The sequence below is a fragment of the Callospermophilus lateralis genome, chromosome 1, assembly GCF_048772815.1.
Source record: "Callospermophilus lateralis isolate mCalLat2 chromosome 1, mCalLat2.hap1, whole genome shotgun sequence".
Taxonomy (NCBI): Eukaryota; Metazoa; Chordata; class Mammalia; order Rodentia; family Sciuridae; genus Callospermophilus; species Callospermophilus lateralis.
The window spans coordinates 95,294,102-95,312,662 of record NC_135305.1 but is presented as its reverse complement, the minus strand read 5'-3'; the positions used below and the strand labels follow the sequence as shown (position 1 = coordinate 95,312,662).

The window sequence follows — 18,561 nt, the reverse complement described above, 5'->3', positions numbered from 1 at the left end:
CTTGATAAATTTTGTATGTAGACAAATCCTAAGGAATCCACTAAAAAAAAAAAAAGAAGAAGAAGAAGAAGTAATAAATGAGTCAGCAAAGTATCAGAATTACATGGTCAATATAAGAGGGTACACAATTTTAAGTCTACATGCTGACAATGACAACCAAAATGAAACAATCCCCATTACGATAGCCTTATTAAAAAAAAAAAAAAAAAAAAAAGTTGGGTATGGTCAGGCATAGTAACTCACTGCTATAATACCTTCAGCTCAGGAGGCTGAGGCTGGAGGATCAGATCACAAGTTCAAAACCAGCCTCATCAACTTAGTAATGCCTTAAACAATTTAGCAATCCTGTCTCAAAATAAAAAAAATTAAGCTCCCCTGGGTTCAATCTGTGGTACCTCATAATAATAATAATAATAATAATAATAATAATAATAACAACAAGAAAAAGAAGAAGAAGAAGAAGGAGGAGAAGGTGGAGGAGAAGGAGAAGGAGAAGGAGGAGAAGGAGAAGAAGAAGAAGTAATAGTAGTAGTAGTAGTAGTAGTGTAGTAGTAGTAGTGTGTGGTGGTGAATGCCTGTACTCTTAACTACTAGGGAGGCTGAGGCAGAGGATTTCATGTGTGAGGCCAGTCTTCGAAACTTAGTGAGACCCTTTCTCAAAAAAAAAAAAGGACTAGAGGTATAAATCAGTGGTAAAGGGCCAATAGGCTAAATCCCCAATATGGGGTAGGGGCTGACAGACAACAGCCTTAAAAAGAAAAAGAATGCCTAAGGATTTAATAAAAAAAAGTTCAAGACTTATACCCTGAAAACCACAAACACACTGAAAGACATTACAAAAAGTCTAAGGGCGGGGCTGGGGATGTGGCTCAAGCGGTATCACCCTCCCCTGGCATGGGTGCGGCCCGGGTTCGATCCTCAGCACCACAAACAAACAAGGATGTTGTGTCTGCCGAAAACTAAAATGTAAATAAAATATTAAAAAAAAAAAAGTCTAAGGGAAAGACATTCCATGTTCACATATTAGATGTTAATAAATTTAAATTCAATGTACTCTCTCTCTCTTTTTTTTTTTTTTTTTTTTTGGTACCAGGGATTGAACTCAGGGGCACTCAACCACTGAGTCACATCCCCAGTCCTATTCTGTATTTTCTTTGTAGACAGGGTCTCACTGAGTTGCTTAGTGTTTTGCCTTTGCTGAGGTTGGCTTTGAACTTTAGATCCTCCTGCCTCACCCTCTTGAGCCATTGGGATTACAGGCGTGTGCCACCGTTCCCCGCTCAAAGTACTCTTGTATCTATAAACAAACTGCTTTTTTTATTTTTTAGCACCAACTGTCAAGTTGATACTAAAACTGTGGAAATCCAAAAAACCCAAATAGTCAAAATAATCTTTTTGGAAAACTCACTTCCTAATTTCAAAACTTAATGCAAAATTAAATAAGACTATGAGGTACTAGCATGAGAATGATTAAAATAATAAATCAATGGATTAGAACTTAGAATTCAGAAATAAGCCCTCAGCTTATGGTCAGTTGATTTTTTTTAATGTGTCAATATTCCTTTATTTATTTTTTAGTTGCAGATGGACCCAATACCTTTATTTCATTTATTTATTTTTATGTGGTGCTGAGGATCAAACCCAGTGCCTCACACGCGCTAGGCAAGCGCTCTACCACTAATCTACAGCCCCAGCCTGGTCAGTCGATTTTGACAAGAATGCCAAGACAGCTGAATGGGAAAAAAATCTTTTCAACAAGTAGTAATGATACAATTAAATGTCCACATGCAAAGGAATGAAAGTAGATTTCTTTCTCCTACAAAAATTCAAAAATGGGGGGTGAGGGTTGCGGCTCAATGGTGGGTTCGATCCTCAGCACCACATAAAATAAATGAAGGTATTGGATTTAGGCAAACTATATATTTGGTAAAGGACTTATATCTAATACTTAAAAAAAAAAAAAAAAAGACCTCCAAGACTCAGCAATAAGAACACAATCAAATTTTTAAATGAAAAAAGGATTTGAATAGACATTTCTCAAAAAAAGATAAAACAAGTGGCCAAAACACATGAGAGGACGCTCAACTTCACTACTCATTAAACAAATGCAAATCAAATAATAATGAGATACCATTTTGAAAAGGGTTCTTTTTTTTTTTAAATCTTATTATTTATTTATTTTTTGATGGGGTTCTTCTTTTTTTTGAACTGGGGGTCAAACTCCAGGGCTTTGCAAAATGAGATACTATTTTCAACACCACTTTTGTGGTAGATGTGGAGAAAGGGGAATACTTATCTATTGCTGATGTCAATATAAAAATGATGCAGCCACTTTGGAAAACAGTGTGGCAGTTCTTCAAAATGTTAAATTACCATATGACCGAACAATCCTATGGAAATATCCCAGAGAAATAAAAACATGCATACACTCATGTGAAGATTATACACAAATACTCACAGGAGCATAAATCATTACATCCAAAAAGCTAACAACCCAAATGTCTATCAATTGACCAAAAAAAAAAGGTGCTATTATCCATACAGAAAAATCTTATTAAGCCATAAAAAGGTATAGCTTACTGATATATGCTCAACACAGATGAGCCTTGAAAACATGTTTAAGTTAAAGAAGCTAGTCACAGAAGACCATGCACTGAATGATTCCATTTAAATGATATGTCCAAAATAAGTAAATCCATAAAGACATAAAATAGATTGACGGTGGCCAGGTGTTAGAAGAGGTGGGAATAGAGTCTATAACTGGAGTTTCTTTTGGGGGTAATTAAAATGCTCTAATATTAATGGTGATGGATGCAAAACTGTGAATATACTAAAAACCAATGAACTGTACAATTTATAAGAGCAACTGGCAGCTAAGTAAGTGATGCACAGCTATGGTCCCAACAACTTGAGAGGTTGACGGGAGATTCACTAGAAGTTCATGACTAGCCAAGGCAAGACAGTAAGAGACTATTAATAGCCTCAAAACTAATAATAATAAAAATTAAATTAATAAGAATAAACTGTATAGTATATGAATCACATATACTATGTTATTTTTAAAACTAGAAAAAAATTTTAAAAAGAAATATTTCATGTTGATTCTAAAAGTTTACTTCCTTCTGCCACATTAAAAGCAAAAGGAAAAGAAAAGACACATGGCTGACTTTCTGCAGATTAGCTCAAACAAACAAGTTCTGGTCCACTGAGCATAAACTGTTTCATGTTTCAATGAACCATGCCTTGAGATGTATTTCTGAAAGTGAGAAAAAGGAAAGTTGGTAAGAAGAGTAACAGGGGATGGCGCAGTGGTGCACACCCTATAATCCCAGTGGCTCCACAGGCTGAGGCAGGAGGATCTCAAGTTCAAAGCAACTTAATGAGGGCCAAAGCGACTCAGTGAGAACCTATCTCTAATGAAAATACAAAAAAGGTCTGGGTATGTGGCTCAGTAATTAAGTACCCCTGAAATCAATCCCCAGTACCAAAAAAAAAAAAAAAAAAAAATGTAGTAGTAGCAGGAGACTTCATACTTGGAGGACGCCACACTCCACACTTGATTTGTACAAAGTCACATACTTGGTCCCTCTCTAGTCACTGAGAGTTTATTCATGGTCTATCTCTAAACCTTAATATTAACAGGCTTAAAAAAAACCTTTGGCACTGGACATTTTCTTATCCTAATAAAGTTAACATCACTTGCTGAGTACCTACTGAAACCTACAATACTAGGTGTGTACGAGATACTAAGATTACAAAAGAAGCTCATAGTATTTACAATCAAGTTGCTAAAGCAAAAACAAGACTAGAAATTCTCATCAAACTATGCAAAGCCAGACACTGAACAAGCTGAAGTAGCGAAAGGAAAAAATGTTGATTCAGGTTTCCATATTCTGCAAAAGCATCTTTCAAAATACATACATACTTTCAGACATACAAAACAGCAGACTTGAATAATAAAAAGCTCATTCCTCTGGCCAGAGGAAAAGGACACTATATGTAAACTTGAATCTACACAAAGGAACAAAAAGCATCTGAAAAGGTAAATAAGTAAATAGTGACTCCACATTTTTAAATTTCATATTTATATAACATGAATGTGAACAATATTTAGAAATAAAACACAACAAAAGTTGTACAAGAGTCAGGCCCAGTGGCATGTGCCTATAATCTTGGCAACTGGGAAGGGTGAGGCCTTCCCAACTTAGCAAGACTGTCTGAAAATAAAAATAAAAAGGTTGCGGATGTAGATCAGTGGTTAAGCGTCCTTAGGTTCAATCCCTGGTAACAACAACAACAAAAAAGAATTGTACAAGAGAGGAAAACAATGAAAGTGTGCTACTGTGATGTCACATTATACATGAATGTAGACAGATAAATGAAAGATGAGGGGGCTGGGGATGTGACTCAAGCGGTAGCGCGCTCGCCTGGCATGCGTGCAGCCCGGGTTCGATTCTCAGCACCACATACAAACAAGGATGTTGTGTCCGCCGATAACTAAAAAATAAATATTAAAATTCTCTCTCTTTCCCTCTCTCACTCTCTCTTTAAAAAAAAAAAAACAACCAAGGAGAAAATTTTTGTGACTATGGATTGGGCAAATTCTTTTTTTTTAAACACAAAAAGTATAAGTCATAAAAGGAAAAAAAAACTGTTGGCCTTCATAAAAATTTTAAACTTTTGCTCTTCAAAAGTGTTGTTAAGAAAATTGATCAAACTGTGAGAAAACATTTGCAAAATACTGTGATGGGCACGGTGTCACACACCTATATTCTAACTATTCAGGAAGCTGAGGCATGAGGATTGAAAATTTGATCCTGCCTCAAAATAAAAATAAGAAGGGGTGGATATGCAGCTTAATGGTAGAGCACTCCAGGATTAAATTCCCAGTGCTTTAAAAAAAAAAAAAAATCTGTATCTAGAATACATACAGAATTCTTACAATAGCCCAACTTTAAAAGATGATCAACATTATTAGAGAACTGAATACAAAACCACAATGGGATAACTTTACAAATCCACTAGAATGGCTAATTAAAGACTGAAAAAAAAATGGAACTCTTGGTGAGGATGTGAAACATCTGTAAAGCTCATACACAGCTGATCCAGAATACAAAATTGACAGCCATTTTGGAAAATTTTGCAGTTTAGAAAGTGAAATAATCAAAATACAACACAGCAATCCCACTCCTAACTTCCTCAAGACAGCCTGGATTAATGACTTAAGTTCTAAAACTGCAAAAGTAGAAGAAGAAAAAAGAGGGGAAAAGCTCCCCAACACTGATGTGAGGAAAGATTTTTTGGCTACAATCCCAAAAGCACAGTTAATGATGGCAAAAATAAACAAATGGGACTACATCAAACTAAAAAGCTTCTGCACATCAAAGGAAGAAATTAACAGAGTGAAGAAACAATCCACTACTTGAGAGAAAATATTTGTATACCATACCTGAGAGAAGTCAACATCCAAAATATATAAGAAACTCCAAACAATTCAATAGGGAAAAAAAATTCCCAAATTAAAAAGGTACAAAGGACCTAAATAAACATTTCTCAAAAGAAGGCATACAAATGGCCAGGAAGTAAGTACATGGAAAAAATGCTCACCATTACTAATCATCATGGAAATGCAAATTGAAAAACCACAAAGGAAAAAAAAAAAAAAGAAAAACCACAAAGAAATATCACTTCACATCTAGCAGAATAGCTATTATTAAAAAGAGAAAAGGTAAGTGTTGGTGAGGATGTGCAGAAAAGGGAACTCTTTTGCATTGTTGGTACAAATATAAATTAATATAGCTGTTATAGAAAACAGTATGGAGGTTCCTCAAAACAATAAAAATAAAATTACCACACAATCAGCAATTCCACTTCTGGATATAAATCCAAAGGAACTTAACTAAGTCTGCTAGAGAAGTATCTGTACTCCCATGTTCACTGCAGTTTTACTCACAATAGGAAATAATTCACAATAACTCACATAGGTGGCCATTCTCAGATGAATGAATAAAGAAAATGTGGTATGGGCTGGGGTTGTGGCTCAGTGGTAGAGCACTCACCTAACAAGAGTGAGGCCCTGGTTTCAATCCTCAGCACCACATAAAAATAGATAAATAAAACAAAGATATCGTGTCCAACTGCAACTAAAAAATAAATATTTAAATTAAAAAAAGAAAAAGAAAAAGAAAATGTGGTATGTACACACTATGGAATACTATTCAGCCTAAAAAAAAAAAAAAAAAAAAAAGGAAATCCTATCATTTACAACAAGGATGAACCTAAGGACATTCTGCAAGCCAGGCACAAAAAAGACCCCATTGCATGATTTCACTGTTATACAGTATCTTAAAAAGTTGATTTTTGACTTTATAGACTTTCTACAGAAGCAGAGACTAGACTGTTGTTTAAAGAGGCTGGAGGAGGAGGATAAATAGGGAAAGGGGACAGGCTGAGCAAAGTTTCAGCTAAACAGAGAAATAAGATTTAGTGAGCTATTATTGCACAGAATGGTGATTATTATAATAATGCACTTTGTATTTCAAAATTGCTAAGTGTACATACAAAATGTTTTCACCAGAAAAATTTAAAGATGTGATTGATTTTTTAATTACCCCTAATGCAATCATTCCATAATAGAAACATATATCAAAACTTCACGTTGTACCCCCAAAATAGATACAATTAATATTTTGATTCAAAATAAAATTTGGCCAGGGATGGTGGCACATGCCTGTAATCTTAGCAATTCAGAAGGCCAAGGCAGGAGGATCTGAAGTTCGAGGCCAGCCTCAGCAAATTAGTGAGCTGTTAAGCAACTTCATTAAGACCCTACCTCAAAATAAAAATAAAAGAACTGGGGATGTAATTCAGTGATAAAACATTCCTGGGTTCAATCTCCAGTACCAATAAATAAATAAATAAGTTTTTTTCTGTCAGTAATTTTTAGAAGGGCTGGGGTTATGGCTCAGCGGTACATATGAGGCGGTAGGTTCGATCCTCAGCACCATATAAAAATAAATAAATAAAATAAATATATTGTATCCAACTACAAATTAAAAAATAATGATTTTTAGAAAAAGAATACAATGAAAGTGGTATTTTAAGACCAGTCTAAATGCTGAAAATGGGAGGGTTCTACAGAAAGTCCAAAAGCAAACAATAAATCCCTAAACTATGGAGTTTCCAAATTAAGTAGAAGTGGACTAAAGCCAGGCATGGTGGCACACACCTGTAATCCCACTGGCTCTGGAAGCTCCGACAATAGGATCACAAGTTCAAAGCCAGCCTCAGCAACTAAGCAAAACCCTAAGCAACTTAGCATGACCCAGTTTCAAAACAAAAATATAAAAAAAGGCTGGCCCTCAGTTCAATCCTTGATACCAAAAAAAAGTACTAAAAGTACTAAAGACCACTGTAAAAGGAATTACGAAATAAGTAATTCATTAAAACTTGGCAAGGATAAAGATAAGTATTACTAAAGTTTTAACATTGGCTACCTGGGAGAAACTACTGTTTTACTTAATACAGGTGCTGACACACAAATCAAAAACTTAAAAATAAAACATTACATAATAAGTTAAAAGGAAAAAAACCTCATGCAATGTTCCTGCAATGCAACAAAATAGTATCTAATAAGCAAAGGCCTCTTTTAAGAAAAATGAATCAAGAAAATAAGAGTATCCAACACATGAAAATACATTCAAGCCTTTTTAGATATCAGAGAAGTACGAATAAAAACAATATGGAGTGTCTGACAAGTCCAAGTGTTGGTGAAACTGAAGAACTGGCACTAATGAGAAAAGTAAATTGGTAAAACCGCAGGGCGATTTGACAAGTCTATCAAAATTTCTAACATGCGTACTATCATTGACTCAGTGATTTTACTCCTAAGAAATCCAATCTAGAAGACAGTTGGAAAAATTTACAAAAAATTTACTATTAATACATAACACATAGCAAAACTAATAAATATACTAAAAGTTCATCATAGTGGATTTGGTCAAATTATGCTACACTCTTACAACAGAATGCTAGAAGCCAATGAAAAGAATAGACTAAGTAGTACTTTGGACAAAGCAGCACTGTAGCATGTTCTTTTTTAAAAAATATTTTTGTTTGTTTTAATTAGTTATACATGACAGTAGAATGCATTTATGCACTTTGATATATCATACATGGATGGGATATAATTTCTCATTTTTCTAAGGGCACATGTTGCAAAATCATATTGGTCATGTAGTCACATATACATAAAGTAATAATGTCTGTTTTATTCTACTATCTTTCCTATCCCCACATCCCCTCCCTTCCCCTCCCACCACTTCCCTTTACCTAATCTAAGGTGAGGCTATTCTTCCATAGTCCCCCACATCCCTGCCTTATTGTGAATTAGCATCCGAATATTAGAGAAAACATTTGGCCTTTGGTTTTGTAGAACCGGCTTATTTGGCTTAGCATGATATTCTCCAACTCCAGCCATTTACAAATGCCATAATTTCACTGTTCTTTAAAGCTGAGTAATATTCCATTGGGTATATACATACATTACATTTTATTTATCCATTCACCTATTGAGGGACAACTAGGTTGGCTCCATAGGCATTCATCAAGAATACAGGCAACAATAAATGTTGGCAAGGATGTGGTGAAAAAGGTATACTCATACATTGCTGGTGGGGCTGCAAATTGGTGCAACCACTATGGAAAACAGTATGGAGATTCCTCAGAAAACTGGGAATGGAACCACCATTTGATGCAGCTATCCCACTCCTTGGTTTATACCCAAAGGACTTAAAATCAGCATACTATCATGATGCAGCCACATCAATATTTATAGCATGTTCTTATTTATGTAAGTCTAGATGAACGTTCAAGATGTAAAGTGTGATCATCTCAGGTGGCTGGATTTAGAGGCCCTTTTTCTTACACTTTTCTATGCTAAATGAAAATTTCTGCCATGAGCCTGTATTGTCTTCGTAAACAGGTGAAAAATAATAGTAGCAGCAAAAAAAAAAAAAAAAAAAGGAAAGACTCCAAAAAGAGATGAAATAGTTAATCTTAAATACATTGTGTTTAGAGTGCCAAAATATTCCAGCAAAAGTGCTCTATGCAATGGCAACAAACAGTAGAGAGGCAGATAACCCATTTACCACTTTCAGTTCCTCTTACTACCCTTTTCATTTCCATTTTATGCAAACTCCAGTTTTTATTTACATTTTATTCTCTAGTACACACCCATTTTATCTTCCAAATATGTTAAGAAAAGTAAATTATCCCATAACTTAAACATGTAGAAATTTAAGAAACAATGTCATTGCAAATGAGTAATGTATTAAAGCTTGATACTTTTGCTTCTAACACCTACTTCAAAGCCTTTAAATCTCTAAATATAAGGAAAAAAAACAAGACCAAAAGTAACAACTACCACCACCACCAAAAACAAAAAAGAAAAAAGAATATCCACAAAAAAGAACAGAATAAGGGATTAGATTAGAATAATCTTAAGTATAAATCGAAAGCAACAGTCATTTTCAACTGATTTTTCAGAACCAGTTACACTTTTCCAGAGTTGGAAAATAAAAAAATTTTGATGTAATCTGAATTTCCACCTTAAAGATTAATTCAAATTCACCAAGAAAAACAGGTCATTTATCTTGATCAGTGTAACAGAATGCAAATATAAAGAGTAGATCTGAACACATATTCATAATAAAGTAACTACTAGCTCCCTCTACTCATTCCAGTAAAGCAGAAAAGGGAGATTCTTAAATCCCTTATTTATAAATTAGAACAATTATTTCCCCAATCCTAGAGTATACATGAACCAAATAAGCAAGGAAGTTTAGAGATAAAACTGGTATGTGTTGATTATTTTGCATTACTCTATGGAGAAAAAATGTGTTTAAAACTACTTAAACTACTACTAATAAATGTGTCTTGGAATTTGTCTTCTAGAAGCTTATAATCTTGCAGGTAAAACACAATTGAAGCTGTCAAACTAATTAAAATATTAACTAGAATTTTTAAAAGTTCTATAACAAAGATAAAGCAAAATGCTATGGGAACACAGGGGGAAAATTACAACTTTTTCAAGATGAATGAAGAAAGTCTTCAAAATGGGATCTGAAATGCGTTTTTGAAGGCAAAGAAGATGAAAAGAGTTTGAAGTTATCTCTTACCATTTCAAGCTAAAAGATCAGTAAATATAAAAATACAAAGAAGTAAAAGTATGTAATAAGAGTTCTGATGAGGGGGCCAGAACTTGAAGTCATTAACTGACAATGCATTATGAAATTCAGACTTAATTCTACATAATGGAAGGGACATTATCTAATCATGTTTCTAAACTAGATCAAACTAGGAAGAACAGAATGATAGCGCTAATAGGAGGTTCACTGATTTAAAATGATGGCCTGCACTAAAGTGCTAGAAATGGAAAAGCAGGAATAAATATTAATGTTTAGAGAAAAGAAATATGAGGAGGACCGACTAGATGTAAAAGTGAGATCTAGGGGCTGAGTTGTAGTTCAGTTCCTCTCACTACCCTTTTCATTCCATTTTATGCAAATTCCAGTTTTTATTTATATTTTATTCTCATCAAAATAAAAAAAGTAGCATTTTCTCCCTTTTCTGATAATTTACTTTTCTTAACATATTTGGAAGATGAAATGGGTGTGTACAGTACTTGCCTAGCATGTGTGAGGCACTAGGTTTGATCCTCAGCACCACATAAAAATAAATGAAGAGTACTGTGTTCATCTACAATTAAAAATATATATACTAAAAAAAAAATAAAAAATAAAAAGCTAGGTCTATAAGACTCTTGAGAGAAGGAGCAACATATAAGGACATCTTCTGAGAGACGACTTTAAACAGCTCAATCCAATTTCCAACTCGTGAGAATTTATCCACTTATTCTAGTATCCTATATTTTTGATACTTTTTCTACCAAGTACATATCAAGACAGTAAATTTTATGAGAAATACGAGTTCTTTTAAAATTTGAAAATATCTTCATTTTACATAATTTTGAACAATAGTTTTCAGGATAAAACATTCATAACAGAGGTACTTCCATAGAATAGGCTAAAAAGTAACATAGTTCCACTTATTATATTTAGGATGGACCTATATTCTTAAGATTCTCAGTGTCTTGATATTATTCCATAATAAAGCTTTCTGCTGCTTCTTGATGATATGGAATTTCCAAAGATAAAAAGAACCAATTGTATATAAAAATTAATCATACTGACTTAAGATCAACACATCCCACAGCAAAACAATCTTCAAAAACTAATTATAATATCTTAAAGAAATATTTTAGGCCAATCTTTGTGAAGACAAAGTAGAAAAGTAGAATATCCAAAAGCTTTAAATCCTCTCAAGTGTTCATAAAATTACAAATTGGAGCTGGAGGTATAGTTCTAGGTAGAGAGGTGGCCACAAGCAAGAGGTTCCATTTTAGTACCTCAAATACAACAACAAAAAAAACCTATGAATTAATAAAGATAAGCTGACACGTGGAAAAATAAGAATTCATACCCCATTTGAATCAAATGTATGATATATGTCAAGATCACTGCAATGTTTTGAGCAACCAATTAAAAAAAAAGAAAAAAGATAAGCTGAATGAATGTTTAGAGAAAAAAAGCATTTTTTAAAAAAATTCTCAAAACACTGAAAAAATGGTCAAAGAATAGAAATTAACATATAAACACCCAATGGGTTGAATGTTAGCAAAACAGGTCATTTAGAAGATAGCCAGCTTCCTGAATGCCAGATGAGGCTCAATACAACACAATATGAAGACATGTACTTTTTTTTGGTTGTGATAGTAGGGAGTAACTCAGGATTGAACTCAGGAGCATTCAACAACTGCGCCAAATTCCCAGCTCTATTTTGTATTTTATTTAGAGACAGAATCTCACTAAGTTTTGTAGTGCCTCACTTTTGCTGAGGCTGGCTTTGAATTCATCATCCTCCTGTCTCGGTCTCCTGAGCTGCTAGGATTACAGGTGTGCACCACGGTGCCCAGCAAAGACCATGTACTTTTTAAAAGGCTCAGGATTTGAATCTAAGCTGACCTTAGAACAAATTAACTTTTTAGAGATTCTATTTCCCACTCCATCAATAAGAATGCTTCCAACTATCTATCACAAGGATTTGTAGGCAAATGTAATGGTAGGTATTTATAAATGCTTGGCAAACAGTAAAACACTATACTAAGTACCATTTTCTCCCTTTCCTGAACAGCCCTTCTTTTCAATACACTTCATATTTATTGTAAGGCCAATCAGAAAGATTAAGTGACTACACACCTCAATCAAGTATAAAAAAAATTTAAACAAGTTACAGAGGGGGAAATAAAGCTAAGGAAGAATTGATGAAAAGAAATGCACCCATCTGATTCTAATGTATGATATGTCAAGATCATTGTACTGTCATGTGTAACTAATTAAAACAAATTAAAAAAAAAAAAAAAAAAGAAAAAAAAAAATCCAGACTGGAAAAGAAGTAAAACCGTCTCTTTTTGCAGGTAACATGATCTTATATACAGAAAAATCCTAAGGAATTCCCAAATAAAATATTAGAGATAATAATTGAATTCAACAAGATGACAACATCAAAGGTCATACACAAAAATCAGTTGTATTTCTGCACACTAACATTGAAAAAATAAAATTATAAAAAACAAAACAACAACAAAAAAAAGAAATGCACATGCTGAGGACTGAAAATACAAAAAAAAAAAAAGGGCAAAAAACAGGTTGTGAAGTAGAATGGAGAAGAATAATTTTCTAGGATGTAACATCAAAAAATATCTTTTTCCCATAGTTTCAATACTAATTTAGATGAGTATGCATTTCCTTAAAAATATCTGCACTGACAATTCATTAATATGTAAAGTCTGCATGGACAGAAGAAAAGATCACAATGCTTTTTCTTACAGCATAACACTCAGTCTATAATAAACATTTAAATGAAGTACATAATCACATCCAGCAAACTGGGGAGGCTGAGGCAGGAGGTCTACAAGTTCAAAGCCAGACTCAGCAATTTAGTGAGGCCCTAAGTAACTCAGTGAGACACTGTCTTAAAAATTAAAAAAGGCTGGCAGGGGGTATAGCTCAGTGGTAAAAGCACTAGGGTCCAATCACTAGTCTCCCCAAAAAGTATGTAATCCAGATCCACAATAAGTTTGCATATTCAATAAAACACCATCACCCATTCACTTGCCTATTCAACAATTATTTATTAAGCACCTATATGTGCCAAATACAAAACTGAGCACTAAGAATTCAATAGTAGGCAAGACAGGACAGTCTTCATGGAGCTTATAACGGAGCAGTCTGCTCATTAACAAACATGGAACACCTACCATTATTATTACATTTTAGAAGTAAATATAAAACTTTTTTGCATTAAACTGGACAAGTGAGTTCAATTATTTGTTCCTAAACAATAATAATTACATGTGTTAGCTTTAAAAAATCTTTCAGTTTTTCAATCAGCTATTTTAACTGTTAATTCTGGGTACCACATTTGAAGTAGGACATTTAACCAATACATAATATATTGTAAAAAAAAAAAAAAAAAAAAAAAAAAATCTGAACCACACCTTAAGAAAAGTTTTATGGCTCAGTTTTAAAAAACTAGTTTGCGCTGTACCATTCCAAAGTTACATGGACATGGATTTTTATTTCATATGAACAATTCTAACAATTCAAGCTATTCAATAATAATTCAACCATCTTAGATTTCCATAGGGCTGTTTACAAAAAAGTTTTTCACTTGCTCCTTAAAAAGCCAAAAACAAAAAACATTTCCCCATTACAGTTGAGTACACTCAGTTTTCAAAAGTCTTGCTAAAGAACTAGCCAAACCAGTGCCAGAACTCAAGTCCAAAATGTAATGGAACAGGCCGACTCAAAGGAATGTATTTCCTACCTCTAAATGTACTCAGTACACACCAAATGGTCAACTGTCAGGAATGTTGGCCAAGATATTCAAAAGCTTATTCCAAACTCAATTCTTTAGAAATATTGATGGTCAATACACGCACCATGAAATGATTCAGTAATGAATATCCTTTAAAATGTAAGCTCCATGAGGACAATGACTTTGTCTTTCTCCCCCTCTATATTCCAGTCACTAAAACAGTACTGAGCACATGTGTTCAGGTATTTGCAAAATATAGATAAACCTAATCATATAAACCATTACTAAATAAAATACTTATAGTATTATACAAAATAAGGCCTTACTAACACATCTAGCAACTAAAAATTTTAAAAATACAAAATCATTCTTTTGCACAGTCCAGCCCATCTAGGAGGCTGGGACGGGGGATTAAAGTTTGAGGCCTGCCTGGGCAACTTAGCAAAACCGTCTCAAAATAAAATTTTAAAAAGGGTTGGAATACAGGTTAGTAGTAGTGTACTCTGCATCCATTTCCCAATACTGTGAAAATAAATAATACAAAAAATGAAAAAATGTTTAATCTATTCCTAAAATGACATCACATAATTAAAATCACTAACTGAAATCCTGAAACTTGCCCTATTCAGTTAACAAAACAAATCCAACTGTGAAAATGCAAACCATTTGCCAAATCTAAAATACTATAATACAAAGTAAAATATAAAGCTTCATATAATGAACAAAAAAGTATAGAAACAATAAAAGATATAATTGCTAAATTTGTTGAAAAAGTTGTCAATAAAGATGTTCTTTTTTTTCCCCCTTTGGTAGTTATAGATGCCTTTATTTTATTTGTTTCATTTTTATGTGGTGCTGCCTCGAACATGGTAGGCAAATGTTCTGCCACTGAGCTACAGCCCCAGCCTTCAATGAAGATATTCTTAAGCTATCAACAGGCCACGTTAAGTATTCGAACACTGTAAGAATAAAGAAATTTTTGTAGATCTTTTGATTTAAAGACAAACTCACGTTCAGATTTCTACTCTCATCACATCCTTATAAACACTTATGATGCTGACACTTCAAAGAGATCTGCAAATTTTACAGATACACAGATTGTATTGAGTTAGATTCCACATACCTCATACTTGATGTACTTAGTACCCACCTGGGCTTACTGAAAACTAAAAACAATAGGAAAATAACAGCAATCCAAATGTTATTTTTGCAATACCTTAAATCATAGGGCCTACAATTTCCAAATAGCTTAAGGAAACTAAGAATCACAAAACCTACAAAATATTCAAAAAGGTTTTAATTCACTTGGCTTAGTGGCTAAGCATATGTCAATACACTTTTTTTTTTTTTTTTTTTTTTTGGAGAATACTATTGCATCACAAGAAGGCAGAATAGCTACATAAAAGTTTTACTCTAATTTAAAGATTAAATTATAACCCTTTAAATTTTTCTGAACAAAGATCCTGATACTTAAAGGCCTAGTTAACTTTACAGTAAGCAATTTCAGGTTTATATGGTAGGCAAATGTTCTAATCCATTCACTTGTTTACACTGGGTTACACTACCTAGATTTATAACGTTATTGGCAATTGAGAGTGATCACAAACCAACAGAGAAACCACAACCTTGTCGTTTTCTACTTCTTAAAATGACGACTTTGAAAGATCACGTAAAAAGCTATACCCACACAATATCACAAAATAAATTATTTTCAGAATTTATTACTATCAACTTCCACTTAAACACCTCACATAGTAAAAGGATAAACTTTATAGAAAAGCTGCTTTTCCCTATCCCTGAATATTACAAAATATTTGCAATCCATTTCTAATTCTGACATCATCACCCGATTGTGATTAGCTTTTGGTCCCTAAACTGCAGTCCACTCCTAATCGCCAACAGTGAAACCTCTTCTTACTGAGCTTTCAAAATTAAAACAATTTAAACTAACTGGGCTGGAGAAGGTAAGAGCTTTTCAGAAATACCTGTTAATATGTTAAAGCAACAAGTCTAAAACTCTGAACTCTTAGAAATCTTCACCGCCAGAACAGAAAAGCTCCATTCGCCCGGTTGCCTAGTCCCTCTCACCTCCTAAAAAGTGTCATGTGCGCGCGAATCGCCTACCCCTAATAGATGTCTCACCTAGGTGGTATTCTCTACTCTAGGCTCTGGACTTGGTGGTTTTAAGGAGTCTCATATCACTTTCCTTGACTCCTGGGATTTCCGCCAGTGAAGCCAAAGCAAAGGACAGGGGGGCGGGACTCACCTGAGCACTGGGCTGTAGGGGCTGCGGGAGCGGCGCCAGCTGCTACTGCTGTAGGGACTGGGGGACACGTCGCCACCCCGCTCATAGGAGCTGTGGCGGCTGTAGCTGGGGGAACGGCGGCGGCTGTAGGGGCTCGGGGAGCGCGGCAGCCGCCGAGAATAGGGGCTGCTGCCACCTCCTGCCGGGCTGGGGGACTTGCGGCTCCTCATGCTCTGCGAGGCCCTGTGGGACACCGGGCTGTCGTCCCGGCCGCCCAGAGGGCTCAGGGACCGCTGCCGCCGCCTGTAGGCCTTGGGCTCGGTCTTGTCCTCCCGGTAGGCCTTGGGCGGCTCCTTGTAGGCGGAAGGCGGCTCCTTGGACGACTTAGTCCGGCTCCGGTGGGCCTTCAAGTCTCGGTCCTTGCGGCTGCTGCTGCTGCTGGACGTGGCCGAGGCGCTTTTCCGGCGGCCACCACTGCTGCTGCTGCTGCCGCTCTTGGCGGTCTCGACACGCTCCTCGCCACTGTGGCTGTGGCGGCTGCGGGACTTGGAGGCCTCGCTGCCGCCGCGCTGCCCATCTCGTCGCCGGTGCTCGCGATGGCGTTCCTTACTGCGGCCGCTACTGCTGCGACGTTCCCGGCGGGGCCTGCGCTCCGACCCCTCCCCGCGCCGCTGGGTGCCGGAGGAGGAGGCCGGACTCCCGCCGCTGCCCCCCGTTCCCCCGGCAGCCGTCGCCGCCGTTGCCGCGCTGGCCCCCCCCAGCAGCAGCCCCTGCTCGGACTGGGAGCTCACATCCTCATATTCCACCAGCGGGGTCACACCCCCGCCGCTACTAGCACCGCCACCGCCGTCCTGCTGCGGCTGGGGCAGCGAGAAGACCCGACGCTTCTCCGCCTCCTGCCCGGCGCGGGGCCCGCGGCGCCGCTTCTGCCGCCCTCCTGCGCGCCTCTTGCCTCTCGCCAGCCGCTTGACCTCCAGAGGGGGGCCCGGGCTGAAGCAAGAGGAGGAGGCCGCGGCGGCGGCGGCTGCGGCGGCGGCCGTGCCGGGGGCAGCCAGGAAGAGCAGAGGCGGCGGGGGCGGCGGCGGTTGCAGGAGCTGCGGCTGCAGGAGCGGCAACAGCAGCGGCGGCTGCTGAGGGGACAGGAATCTCCTCCGCTTGCGGCGTTCCTCCAACTTCTTCTCCGCCCAGCTCAGGCCCCCGCCTCCCCCCAGCGCCGTGTCCGAGCTGCTCGGCATCGCCTAGAGCCCGCCGCAGAGCGCGGCGCGGGTGCGGCCTCCTCCCGGGTCAGATCTTGGCCATCGCCCCCTCCGGAAACGGGAACGGCGGCGGAGGGACACTGAGCACCAGGGCCGGCAGGGAGACGCGCCACGATAATCCGGGTCGGGACTCGGGTCCCTAGGATCCAGGTCACAGTGGGGTACGCAGAGGCCTCCGGGCCTGAGGAAAGCAGGAATCCGAAGGGTAGAGCTTCTCGATCGCCTTCGTCGTCCTATCCTCGGCAGCAAAAACACCAAATGCGCCGGGCGCTGGCCCGCGGGGGAGTCCGGAGTCCTCCAAGTGCCCCCGGGGGTGGGGGAGCGGCCTCCGCCGCGCTCTGGGCTCCGGGAGCGCAACGCGGAAGTACCACCTTCGTCGCCGCTTCACTCCATCGCGCCCTGACGTTAGGAGCGAGTTCAGGGGAGGGGAGTGGGCGAGACAACAACACGCCTCCGCCGCCTGCTCCTCCGCGTCGACGTCGTCCTCCTGTGGTGGCGGCGACACCCCGCGGTCGCCTCGGAAGTGGCCTGGGCCTGACAACAAGTCCCGGCCTAAGGCCTCGCGCACTCTAGCGGCCCGCCGGGACGGGCGCCGGGGCGGGGCGAGGCGGGGGCGACCGGGCTGCGGCTCACGGTTGGGGCGGCAAGTGTGTGGGTCTGGGCGGGGGGTTGTTTCCGGGGAGATGGGGGTTGGGGGCGTTTCTGAGTCTGTGGCTGTGGCTGTGGGTACGGGCCTTGACTTTCTTCTTCCTTCGCCACCACCAACAGAAGCAGCGGAGGTGTCCCTTTCCTTCGCTCCCCCCCCACTCCACGAGGAAGCTCTGGATGTGCAGCTGCCGACCCCGATTCGCTCCTCCCCTTCCCTCTGCGCTCCTCGTTAGGAGGAGGGCTACGGGACTTGGTGGTGGGGCCCTAACCTCCACAACCCCTCCTTCTCGCCTTGCTCTCTCGGCTTTTCCCCTCAGCCCAGACGCAAGTCCGGGAGCGCGCACGCACGTCACGCTCCGACAAAGCTGAAGGTGAGTGGCGGCGAGGGCAGGGGAGGCGGGAACAAAGTTGCCGCGCACTGGCGTACTCGCTCTCGCCAGGGTCCGCCTTTCCGCACCGGAAGTGGCGTAAAGC

At 38.5% G+C, this 18,561-nt stretch overlaps 1 protein-coding gene across 2 annotated transcripts in view; it reads right to left on the bottom strand.

Annotated features, from left to right (window-relative positions):
- The window catches only part of Cdk13 (cyclin dependent kinase 13), a 97,933-nt gene extending 79,950 nt beyond the window's left edge, over nucleotides 1-17,983 (bottom strand). For both annotated transcript variants that reach the window (XM_076836367.2, XM_076836371.2), the window contains exon 1: nucleotides 16,205-17,983. In XM_076836367.2, coding sequence (XP_076692482.1) covers nucleotides 16,205-17,418 — 1,214 coding nt within the window. In that variant the 5' untranslated portion in view covers nucleotides 17,419-17,983. The remainder of the gene's footprint in view (nucleotides 1-16,204) is intronic.
- Between the last annotated feature and the right edge of the window lie 578 nt (nucleotides 17,984-18,561).